The following is an 11,900-nucleotide window of genomic DNA, read 5'->3' on the forward strand; positions in this document are numbered from 1 at the left end:
CCATCCATCCATCCATGCCAGTCCTGAGTGTTGATATGGGGCTGTCCCAAGGGCTTTGACAGAGTGATGAGATCACAAAGCACTTGTCTCTCTCCTGTCAATAAATTATAATGCAGAAAAAAACTCCATGGGCAGAAGAGAACAACCCATGGCAAGGACACCAAAAAGCACTGAAACTCCAAGTGCCAGTGGGTTCTGCCATTGTCCATCACACTCTGTTGTGGCTTTTCAAGTAGTTTTCCAGGACAGAACAGGAGCCACATTCATGCCCTACAGATACCACAAGTCTTATCTCTCCATTCTTCTCTTCAGAACTTTTGCAAAACAAGGGGAGGAGGCCCCAGCCAGCTCTCAGTCTCCCCTCTGAGTTTCTCCTGAGATGGCTTCTCCTTTCTGGAGGTACAACTTTGGCTCTCCCACATAAAGGCTGCTGATGGAAAATGCACAGGAGCTTGAAGTACATTTGGCTGGAAGGTGACACTGGGCATGTGCTGCAGCAGAGGAGGCAGGGAGTCTAAAGCAGGCATGATTTAAAAATGATAAAAGGAGAAGAGGGGAAGCTTTGATCAAACAGAGAGTGGGAGTGGGGGTGCCAGAGATGCCTGCAGAGATGGAAGCAAAGGCAGGAGTGAGGAGAACTTTTTATGTGAGAAGATACATAATTCCTTTGGAGTCAATCAAAGGAGGCCTAGAACTGTTGAGATGCAAATTACCACTCACCTCCCCTACCATCCCTGAGACAGTTTTCTCCAAGAGCCATGGGCATATGGGGACAGAGGAGATCTTAAACCAAGTAATTTGGGGGCTTCTTTCATTCTCCTCAAAGGTTCCAACCCTCCAGGTAACTTCAAATATTATTTTCCAGGTTTTCTGTACAATGAAGAGAATGAGAAATGTCTGGTATTTTCTCTGAGGGACAGAAAAACTCTTCAACTCCTGGATTCCAGCAGCTAAAGCTTAAAAAAAAAAAAACACCAAAAAAAAACCCCCACAACCCAGCAACTGAGAACCATGCTCTGAAATACTGGAAAAGCCCCAATACTGCTGAAAGAGAGTCGAGAGACTTTATGGCTGTGCATAAACAGGTATGTACAGGCTCTGTGGATTTCTGGGTATTCACCACGTCAGTAGTACTGGGAGGAGACAAGTCAGCAAAACAAAGCTGTTCACATCATCTCCAGCAGCAAGACACTTCAGCAGCAGCTATAAATATAGTATAACTCTGAGCACTACCATTAGCTGAGGCAACACCCATATTTTACAGAGCATAATTTGGCTTTTGTTTATATTTCTACATTGAAGACAGCACTTGTGAAATATGGAAATCCTCCAAGGAGAAAACCTAGGTGGGAACAGAGCAACATCTGTCATGCATAGGCAGCCCAGGCATGCACTACTTGGGATTGGGGAGGGGCTACCTGAAGAAAGTGAGACTGGAAATCATTTCCCACAGCCTGGGATGTTCCTGGTGGAGGCTGAAACACTGAAATCCAGACTTGGTTTTGGGGTGATTGTAGCCTGGTAGCGGAGGCAGTGAAGCTTATCTGACACTGCCATCACCAGCCTTCTCTGCACACAATTCAGTTTCCCCAGCATGAAATCAAAGTACCTGCAAGTTTCAGCAAAACACACAGCTGCACAGAGAAGAAGAATGTTATTGTCCTTACTGAGTAGTGGCCCACAGCATTCAGCCCTTGTTGGCAATCACAGAACTGATATAGGAGAGAGATCCTGCACATCTTGCTTGGTGTCAGCACTTCATAGCATACGAAAGACCTCACCAACGGGACCCAAGACAGTATGAAGCAAAGCCTTGCAGACCTGCTGCTCACACAGTTGTTTTTTGGGGGCTGTGGATAAGGCTGAAGGGAGATGTGACTGCTTTGTATTGGGCACCCAAGAGCCCCCAGTGGGGCATGGTTATTGGAAGCATGGAAAATATTAGCTCAAGAATGCGCTAGAAATGGAAGCATGATACGACTCTGTCTAAATCCACTTCTCTCCATCTCCCATGCTCCCCCAGGTATTTCAGTCTACTATTCCCTGAGCTCATGCCCCTACTTAACCCTACAGTTCTTATATACAAGCATCCAGAGTGATCACCTTGCCAAAACCAGCAGTGCCTAAATTCTCTTTGTCTGATACCAAAGCTATTTCTTCCCCTGCTGTCAGGACAGGGTTGAGAACAATTTCCTCTTCTGAGTGAAGTAGCTATAGACACCTGCAAAAGCTGCACTAGGTAAAGGTCAAACCTTGCATTGCCAGACCTACATGAGGCCAGGACAGAACAGCAAGGGATGCAGCATATGTGCCAACAAAACTGTGCTGTGCCGAGATTAGTGCAGCTGTGACTGCAGTGTGGGAGAAAGGAGCCTTTGTAAGGCTCCCTGAAGTAGGACAAGAAAAGCAAGAAACACTAGGGATTTGGGTTGAGGTGTTCTGATAGAGTGGTGTCTGCTGTGCTGGCAGCAAAGCTCCTTGCTGAGACAGTAGATGTTGCTCCAAGAAAAAATGCTGCTTTTCCCAGGAGACAGGGGAAATCTTATTTCTGGGCCCACTATTTAATACTAACATGCCAAACATGGGCAGACCAGCCATGTTTATTTAAAAAAAACCAACATCCCCACAACCTAATAGACCCTAATGAAACACAGTAATTAAGAAGAAATCAACACCTCCTTATCCAAGACAGGTACCTTCTTAATGAGGCCTAACTAGGGTATTTCCAACCTTGTTTCCCCCTCCCTTTCCCAGACAACTCGATGTTTAATGATTTCTTACCTAAAGTGCTCTCCTTACTGTCCCACCACATGCTGCTGGGGAGCGTGGGGGATGACACACTTAGCCTTAGCATCAAAGCCATGATGCTGACAGTGCAGTTTTCACTGTCAGCCAGGGATGTTTGGTTTTCCTGGTGGATCTTTTTTTAAGCACACTTCAAACAACCTCCTTTCACTTTCCCTGACAAACCTTAGACGTTAGTGCACCCCCCTTGTTTTCTGCCATCCCTCATGCTGCTTCTCCCTCACTGCAGAACACACCGAGGCCTCAAAAATTATACCATGGGGGTTGGTTTCTCTTTGGCAATTAACACTCACAAATTATGCCAGCTCTGTATGGTGGCAGTTTGTCCCTGAAAAAATCCTTGACCTAAGCATTGGGCAGACAGAGCTGTGAGGGACTTCCAGGTGCAAAGATTATAAACCCACCCAGGTTTGCTGGAGATGTGGGCAAACAGCTGAAGAAATGGCAGAGACTTTCATCTTTGGGCTCCTGAGTGCAAGACAGACATGGAGCTCCTGCAGCAGGTCCAGCAGAGGGTAACAAGGGTAAGGGGGGACTGGAGATCTTCTCTTCCAAGGAAAGGCTGAGGGAGCTGGGCCTGTTCAGGCTTGGGAAGACTGAGAGGGGACCTCATCAATGTGTATGTCCATGAAGGGCGCCAAGAGTTTGGAGCCAGACTCTTCCTGGTGGTGCCAAGCAATAGTGAAGTAAATAAACGGGCCAGGAGACCTTGTGCTCCTTTCTTGAGAAGGCCTTTATTAAAAGGATAGCCTATGGGGGTGGGGGCTCGGGGTTCGTGACGGATCGGAGTCTTTGCCCTTGAAGGATATGTCAAAAGATTCACTTTGCAACTCGTTGATCTAGGGGCTTTACCTCGCTCTGGCTCCTTTGCTTACAGCAATTGCTTCAGAAATTCTGCGGGTCCTCTCCAGCTCCTGGAAACTTTCCCTGCACGTAGGTGTGGATCATTTTGCTGTCTCTGCTCTTGGCTTGTTGTCTGGCTATATTCCGATTTATGTTGAAGTCCAAAAATTGATATACAGTAGACACTAGGCTCTCTGGGAAACGGGAAATCTTCCCTGGGAGCAACTTCCTGGGAGCAGCTTCTGAACTAACCGACGCAGTGTAAGGGACAGAAGGGGCTTCAAACTACTAGAAACAGCAAAACAAACTGGTAGGATTTCTTCTATAAGGGATTTTAACAAAGGTGTCAACGGCAGGAAGGGATACAGAGGCTCCGGGAGTTAACTGGGGATGCAAACTGGGTATAGGGCAAATACATAGGGGTGGAACTAACAACTACATGAACAAGGGAACTTCCAAACTGTGAGGAGGTAAGCAGACAAAAGCTTAGACATCAAATCCATTCATAACAATAGCACAGCAAGCAATGGGGCAGAAACTGGTGCCCAGGGAGTTCCACCTGGCCGTGAAGAACAATTTCACCGTGCAGGTGCCCGGCCGCTGAACAGATCGCCCAGAGAGGCTGTGGAGTCTCCCTCACTGGAGAGGGAGCCCAAGAACCCTCTGGATGCCATTCCTGTGCCATGTGCTTTGGGATGAACACCATATCAAAATGTCTGGAAAACACTTTCTAGCACAATCTGAAGCATTAGAAAGCAGGCATTCTTTATCTGCACAGGGCACATAGAAGACTGTCTGAAAATTTCTATTCTCTGTGTTATTTATCAACCCTGCTTGAGCAGGGAGGTTGGACCAGATGCCCCACCGTGGCCCCTTCCTATCTGACCTGTTCCGTGCTTTTGTGATCTTTGCTGCCTTATCTGGATTGAAGGTTACGAAAATGATAAATTAAACCAGAATAGCCGCAGTCGAGAACTGTTCTAGCTGTGGCACAGAGAGCGCGCCCAGGTACCCACCTGCCGGAGGTGGAGGGGAAGGAGCGAACTACACAGCATCCCTGCAAAGGACGCCAGGGTGCTGAGCCCCTTTCCGCGTTTATATTGGCCAAAACCAGCCCAAACCCGGAGATCCTCGGATCCTTCCCCGCTCCGGGGGCAGCCGGGCCCGCCCCGCCCGAGGAGGGACAAAATGGCGGCTGCGGCTGTCAATCAGGGCGCGCGACCCGCCAGCCGAGCGCGATTGGCTGCGGCGGCGCCGGAAGTGGCGGGGGCGCGCGGCGCGGCTCCGCGTGCGGCGGGGCTGAGGGCCGCTCCCGGCCCCGCTCCCGGGCCCGCGCCCGATCCCTTCGGGATAGCCGGGACCCCGCCCCACCGGAGTGGCCCCGCACCTTGGAGCGCCTTCCCCTTCCCAGCCTGGCCCTCGCAGCGCTCCAATTCCCGAGGTTGGCGTCTCCTCGCCCCCCGCCACCATGTTTGTCCTGGTGGAGATGACTGACACTGTAAGAATTCCTCCCTGGCAGTTTGAAAGGAAACTGAACGAATCTATTGCTGAAGAGCTAAACAAGAAATTGGCCAATAAGGTAAAACAGGGGTCACGTATAGGTTGATGTAGGCATCGCAACGTCCCCGAGCGTTCCTTCCTTGTGTTTGTGCCTACTGAGGTGCGCGGGTGAGGTGTCAGAGTTGTTTGGATGTGAAGGCCATCCCCCGCGACTGTAAATAAAGAGACAGCCACGTATCATCTCAAAGGGGACATTTTTCTAATGGCTGATGTTGTAATGGGAAGATACTGAGGCACCAGATGGGGCAGAGGAACACGGAAGAGAAGTGAGAGCAGCTGCTGGTTTGTGTTAAAAGAAGCAATCCAAAACGCAGCCTGAAAAACAAGTGCAAACTAATCCATCCAGTGGGGAATTTAAAGAAAAAAAACAACTATATAAACACATGTCGAACACTAATACTGGAAGAGAAATGATGCTGTTAGTAGCTGATTTAGCCTGTGCTTATTAATTGAAATACATGATGGCAATAAGAAATTAGTCTTCAATGCAGCATATAAAAAGTGTTTTCTTGTGGCCCTGGAGGTCAGAGTTTCCCTGTGCAGTCCCAGGACTGTGCTAAGTGTACGGCTTTCAACATGGAGCAGGTGCAAAACTAAAAAATGCAGCTGTAAATGTGAAAGGAGCTCAAAAGAGCAAGCTGAAGGGATCTAGGTTATGAAAAGCAAAAGTCTTCCTTCATCCACTGATGACTGGTGGATGCCTCAAATTTCATAGACAGTGAAGCTGTCTCAGAAGTAGCAGAGAAACCAAGAGTTTGCCCTGTGTCTCCCCAGAGCTGATATAATGAAGATAAAAGGCAAGCCTGGAGGCTTCTGAGAGTGCAACTCTAGCAAAAAGCGTGTTTAGCATTTGGACAAACTGAGGCTGGTGAATGATGGGGAGTTCTTTACTGTCTTAGCAGCTCAGGTTCTCTCACCGCTGACAATTTCCCCAAAGGTTTCTCTTTGTAGCAGCGTTTTTTCCAGTGCCAGTGAAAATGTGTTCCCACAACACTTGGATTGGGGTTTCCCTATGCTGCTGGTGGTGTTGAAGGCAGTGTTCCAAAATAACCTCCGTCCCTCTATTGCTGCCCTTTGAAAAGGTGTGCAAAATGTATGAATTCCATAGTTTGCTTGATTTTACCTGGTGGTTTGCTTGATTTACTGCTCTTGATTTTTTTTTTTTTCTTTTATCAGGTTGTATACAATGTTGGGCTCTGCATCTGTCTGTATGATATCACAAAACTGGAAGATTCATACATATTTCCTGGGGATGGTGCATCACATACCAAGGGTAAGTGCTTTTCCTCAGTTACATTGTGTTGCAGAAGCTTAATTAATGATCTGGAAATGTAAGATGAGTTCAGTTGTTAGAGACAGTGACAACGTTAAGTTGACAGCCTTAGCTCTGTTCCTGTTAGGAGGGCAAGAGGAACATGGTGAAAGTCTCTTATTTTCTTTGCTGCTTTGGGTACAAATACAGCTTTAAATAGCCAGTCCTTCTTGCCTTCTCCAGCAGCCCATCTCTGTTCTACAGTTAGAGCCATAGGTGTGGGGTAAGAAGAGGGTTAATTTAATTGAAGGTCGAAAGTCTGCACATAGAAAATAAGTTGTAATAATTGGTTTGCATTTCTCTGATATTTTTTCTTTATGAAGCATATTCCCTAGCTAGGATAAGAAACCTGTTTCTACATGTAGCATTTGCACAGCATTTAATGCTTTTGTACTAGCTGGGAGTTTTACAACACTTTTGTAGAAACTAGATTGGTTCATCATACATTTCTAGTGACTTCTTTTAATAAGAAATTACTCATTTCTTTACTTTGACTCTTGGCAAATCTGAGTGAAAACTGGAAGTAAGTGCATAAAAGCAAATTTCATTTTTTAAAGTTAAAATAAAGGTTTAAACTGGTAAGAGATGCATTTTTCTGGTTTCAGTTTACAGTGTGAAATCATAGGTTGAACACATGAAATATCTCCTGTTAGAAGGGAACTGCACTGACTCTATGTGCTTCCCCTTGTCTAAGGGGAGTAGAACTCATTTCCTAAAAATAAAAGCTTTTCTAATACTGAAGGAGGATAGGCTTTCCTGCTTGCTTTAATCTCCATTCAGCTTCTCAACTTAGAATTACTCCTTGAACTGAAAGAAGAGAACTTTTCTATCCGAGTTTGGGAAAAAAGTCTGCTTTCAGAATCTGGTGTAACACTTTGATAAATCCCGCTGTGTCTGGTAATAACTCTTTCTTTAATGCACTGCCTAGTTTTATGTAAAAGAGGAGCACTGAGGAGGTACAACTAAAATTATGTTTAATTTCTCAGAAGCATTGTTTGACTGCGATTGTCTTAGTGTAGCATTCTTGTAGTAAGTGCCATGTACTTAGTTAGAAACATTTTATCTAGCTTGGAGGAAAAATCCAGTTATGTTAGAGAACCTTGTTTAATCTGATAATACTTGATTTAGAAGATTTAATTTAATGGAAATACAGCATTGCAGACAAATATAAAAGGCAGAAGTATTACAAGAAAGTATAATTTCAACTGATACTCTTGACTGTGAGGCATTGTGCTTCCATCATAATTTAATCAGAAGCCAGCCATGCTCCATGTTTATCATCTTACACTTTCTCTCTGTGAACTTCTTGCAAAACTGAGGAGCTGGGAACAGGACACTGCTGATCCAGCTGCTGCCAGAATATGTACAAACCAGTTAGGAACCAGATCTCTTATTCCCATTTTTCTATCTAATCAGTGCCTCTGAAGAAGTTGTAAAAGAAACTGGGTGTTTTAGAGGGCATATAGGATGTGGGATTTTGTTTTAATGGCTGCTACCCTGTGGGAGGACTATAGTTTACTAACATGGGCATAACATTAATGATCTGTTTTCTTTTAAGTGCATTTCCGCTATGTGGTCTTCCATCCCTTCCTGGATGAGATTCTGATTGGACAGATTAAAAGCTGCAGTCAGGATGGCGTCCACGGTAAACTGCACCTTCTGACATTAGGGACACATGAGCTGCAGAGTTCTTGGCTCTGTTGAGACACTGATTTTGGCTGGAGTAATGATATCTGTGGGCTGGTTAATGGCTATTACTGGCATCTAGTGCTGCTGTGATCTGAGGGTGATTGGTAGTTTGAGCCTGGCAGCTTCCCTTGACCTTGATGGTTTTGTCTGCACTCCCTTTTCCTTTTGCCCAAGAATAACAGGCAAACCCATTTAGAGCGTAGACTGGATTAATTTTCTTGCTTCAGTTAACAGAATTTAACAGAATGTTTTTTTCAAAGTGGAACTATTGGCTTGTGTTGGTCTGATGTATTTTCCCTATAGTGCTGTGCAAATTTGTGTTCATTTCCTGTACCTAAAAACATGTCAGGGAAATGTCTTTGTGAGCATAAAGTGCAGCCGGAGTCATGGAATATATAATTGATGAGCTGCTTTCCTTTCCTCTAGGAGTCTTCCATGCAGGGAGCTCTGCTGCTCAGTTGTTAAATTAGGACAATACGGTTACCTTGGCTGCTTTTGTTGCTGAATTTGGGCATGGTCCATTCCCTGATAAAATTCAACATCATGAAATCTCAAGGTGGATGTGGGAGCTGTTCTAACTTTATATCAGTCTTTATTTAACATACTACATCTGTGATTTCTAAGCTCTTTTTTGTCACAGACCTCTATAGCATCTGACTAATTTCTTGGAACGCTTTCATTTCCATTCCTGCTCCAAACAACCTTTTCCTTTCCCAGTGGGCACGAAGACTGTGCCCTCTGTTGCTGTATGTACTTCAGCTGGATAGTTGCTTTGCTGCCAACTGAAATTGAGCATTGTGGCTCAAAGAGTAATTCCTGCATAATCTCAATGTCCTTCCTGAGAGAGGAAGGAGAATGAGCCTAGAAATGCATTTTAGGAATCACTGTCGAACATCATTTGCAAAGAATTGTTTCAGTCTTAACCAAATTCTTTTCTCCACAGTTTCTCTTGGATTCTTTGATGATATTGTCATCCCACCAGAATCCCTGCAGCAGCCAGCTAAGTTGTATCCTTTGATCACCTTTGATAACTTCACTACTTCATTTCAAAAGATTGTGCAGTGCTGGCCCAACAGGCATTCACCACTGCAACAATGAAGGTGCTCAGCGTCAGAAGCTAAGCCCTTCTGTCGGGCAAGTCCCACAGACTGTTATCGCAGCTAGACAGGCCCTCACGCTCATTAGGTTTTGCAGGATCATTGTGCCTGCTGATAGTAATGAATGGCAGTGTCCCCTGCCCAGCTGTAATCCCTGCCTCTAGTCTTGGCTGCTGCTGAAGATAGAGCGCAGGTTTTACCACATCGTGTACAATGTCTACATACGTGTGCGTCTGATATATTTCAGTGTGGTAGGTGAGGTTGTCGTGGGTCTGAGGAGTTTTGCTTGTCTGGGGGTCTTTTCTTCTGCTGGGTTTTTCTGGGGGGAAAAATCTAATAAGAATGGGGGTCCTGGGCTGTGCAGACAGTGACCTGGGACAGCACATTGTGGTTTAGAAAATAACTGCAAAAAGGCTTTGAATAGAGTCTATTCTTAGAACTGTCAGAAAGTGATCTGTCAAGCAGAATCCTGTTTCCCTCCTTAATTCTTGGCCAGTGATGAAGCAGAGCAGGTGTGGGTGTGGGAATATGAGACAGAAGAAGGGGCCCATGACCTTTACATGGACATTGGGGAAGAGATCCGCTTCCGAGTCGTGGATGAGACGTTTGTTGATACGTCACCGACCGGTCCAAGCTCTGCAGAGGCTTCCACTTCAAATGCTGCAGAAGAGGTCCAGAAGAAAGAGGCGCCCTACACTCTTGTGGTAATTATGTGCATTAGTTCTTATGGCATTTTGACTGTTGTGGTTTATTCAGAGTCTAAAATAGCACTCCTTTCCCAAGGAACTGATTGCTTTAAGCTGACCATGAATCAGAGTCACAAAATGAAAGGAGTGGAAAAGGGGAGAAATGAGGTTGTTCTTGTGGTTGCTCTGAGTGTTTTCCCTGGAATACTTCATGGTTGTTGGTGGTTCCCCCTGGGAGGCTGATTTAAAGCAAACTGCATGTGCATGAAGAGTGTAGAGATGGGAGCAACACATCAAGGTCTATGTAGCAACTGAACAGTCCTTCCTTGCAGTGTTCTGGCATAAAACCTGAGTACAATGCATGAGAAAGGTGGATCTGAACCAGTGGCAGCTGTGTTGTGTAACTTAGGTGGGAAAGATGATGTATTTTTTAGGCATTTTCCTCTATTCTCTATGCAGTTTACAATTGCATGCTCTCATCTTCTCTCTATGAACAGGGATCAATCAGCGAGCCAGGCCTGGGACTCCTGTCATGGTGGACAAACAGTTAGCTGCCATCAGAGCCTGCTCCACAGAAAGTCTTTCTGAAGGATGTTTGGGGGATAATGGGACCCTGCTGGTGCTCATTGCTCTTCTGAAACTGAGTAAGAAATTAGATCTGCCATTCTGTTTTCCCTTAAGCTTCCAAGCTGCCAGAGAGAGACAGTTGCTTTCAAGAAGTATCTTCACTGAAGTGCAGAAGTGAATTTACAGGCACAAAAAGCCTTGAGCACAGCAGCTACAAACTCAGCTAGAGCTCTGGTCTCCTGTCCCGGTGGGAAAATTGTGGAGGTCTTGGCTTGCCTGAATCAAGGAAAGAGTTGACTTTAGTGAGTAAAGGCAGTAGAGAATACCTATTGAGAAGTACCACTCTTAGGCTGGGAGCTTGATCTCGGAGCAGAAACCTGCCCTTCTCTTGACAGGAAATGAAGAAGAAACAGCAAAAGACTTGAGTTAGTAGAGGTGTGGTAGTCTGGAGACCTGGAAAATGCTACTGCTGAGAGAGCAGGGGAGGTGGTGGTGATGTTCTGCTAAGTTTGGGAACTTCACCCATGAATGAAGTCAGCCAGAAGGAACAGGAATGACAGTTTACCCAAAAGTAACTCAGGCTTAGCAAAGATGACCAGTATGGAAAACTACAGGCTGTTTATTGTGTTGAATGGAATGACTTTTTTGGGTGGGCTGTATTTATGCAGAATAAACTAAACTTTGCAGGAGTTTGACTGAAAATCTGAAATTATGGACTGAAATGGATGAAGGCTGCTTTGAGCAAGCTAAATCCTTGTTTGTGGGGGTTTTAATACTGTAAGTGGAATAAATAGTAAAAACCACACAGCCTGCCTTCCTGTACAATTTGTGGGGAAACTATTAGCTTCCTGCCTAGCAGGAAGAAAACACTTGCCTCCTGCAGTTTAGCTACTTGGATTTCAAGGCAGAGTTCAGACCAACGCTTTGCTCTATGCTAACAGCCAATGATAAACAATTGCCATCACCCTCCCTGACAGCAGTACAAGGAAAGGAGGGAACAAAACAGTGAGTAAAATCTATGCAGGGCCCATTGCCAAGAGAGTGATGTTGCACATAATTACAAAGCCAGCCACATTTGGCAGGAAGGAGCTGTAATTCCCTGGGATAGTGGGTCTGCTTAACCTCCAACTGTGAAAACAAAGCCTGAGTCATCAGCACCCTCCCTGCAGCATCGTTAGAACCCCTTAATTCTCAACTGTTATTCCTGGTGCAATGCCCTAATTAAAAGGGAGCCTAGAATTCTTTGGGTTCACATAGTAACTGAGGTCCATCTGTGCCCACAATAAGCTTACTGAATGCCACCTACAGAGCAGCAGTGCTCACACATGCAACCATCTAGCT

The 11,900-nt window shown here is 45.4% G+C and overlaps 1 protein-coding gene across 1 annotated transcript; it reads left to right on the top strand.

Moving 5' to 3' along the window:
- Positions 1-4,913: 4,913 nt before the first annotated feature.
- POLR3H (RNA polymerase III subunit H) lies at positions 4,914-11,362 on the top strand. Its single transcript, XM_021552839.4, has 6 exons — positions 4,914-5,227; positions 6,385-6,481; positions 8,079-8,165; positions 9,153-9,216; positions 9,803-10,010; positions 10,490-11,362. Exons 1-6 carry the CDS (start codon positions 5,117-5,119, stop codon positions 10,541-10,543), a joined length of 621 nt encoding a protein of 206 aa, XP_021408514.1. The 5' UTR covers positions 4,914-5,116; the 3' UTR covers positions 10,544-11,362.
- The last annotated feature ends 538 nt before the right edge of the window (positions 11,363-11,900 follow it).

This window comes from Lonchura striata, chromosome 1A (assembly GCF_050655825.1).
Source record: "Lonchura striata isolate lonStrDom1 chromosome 1A, ASM5065582v1, whole genome shotgun sequence".
Taxonomy (NCBI): Eukaryota; Metazoa; Chordata; class Aves; order Passeriformes; family Estrildidae; genus Lonchura; species Lonchura striata.

Excerpts from the sequence above, each read along its gene's own strand:
- POLR3H (XM_021552839.4), top strand. The coding sequence starts at position 5,117 with ATGTTTGTCCTGGTGGAGATGACTGACACTGTAAGAATTCCTCCCTGG. Across the intron at positions 5,228-6,384 it reads ACAAGAAATTGGCCAATAAG|GTTGTATACAATGTTGGGCT; the intron begins GTAAAACAGGGG and ends TTCTTTTATCAG. Across the intron at positions 9,217-9,802 it reads CTGCAGCAGCCAGCTAAGTT|TGATGAAGCAGAGCAGGTGT; the intron begins GTATCCTTTGAT and ends ATTCTTGGCCAG.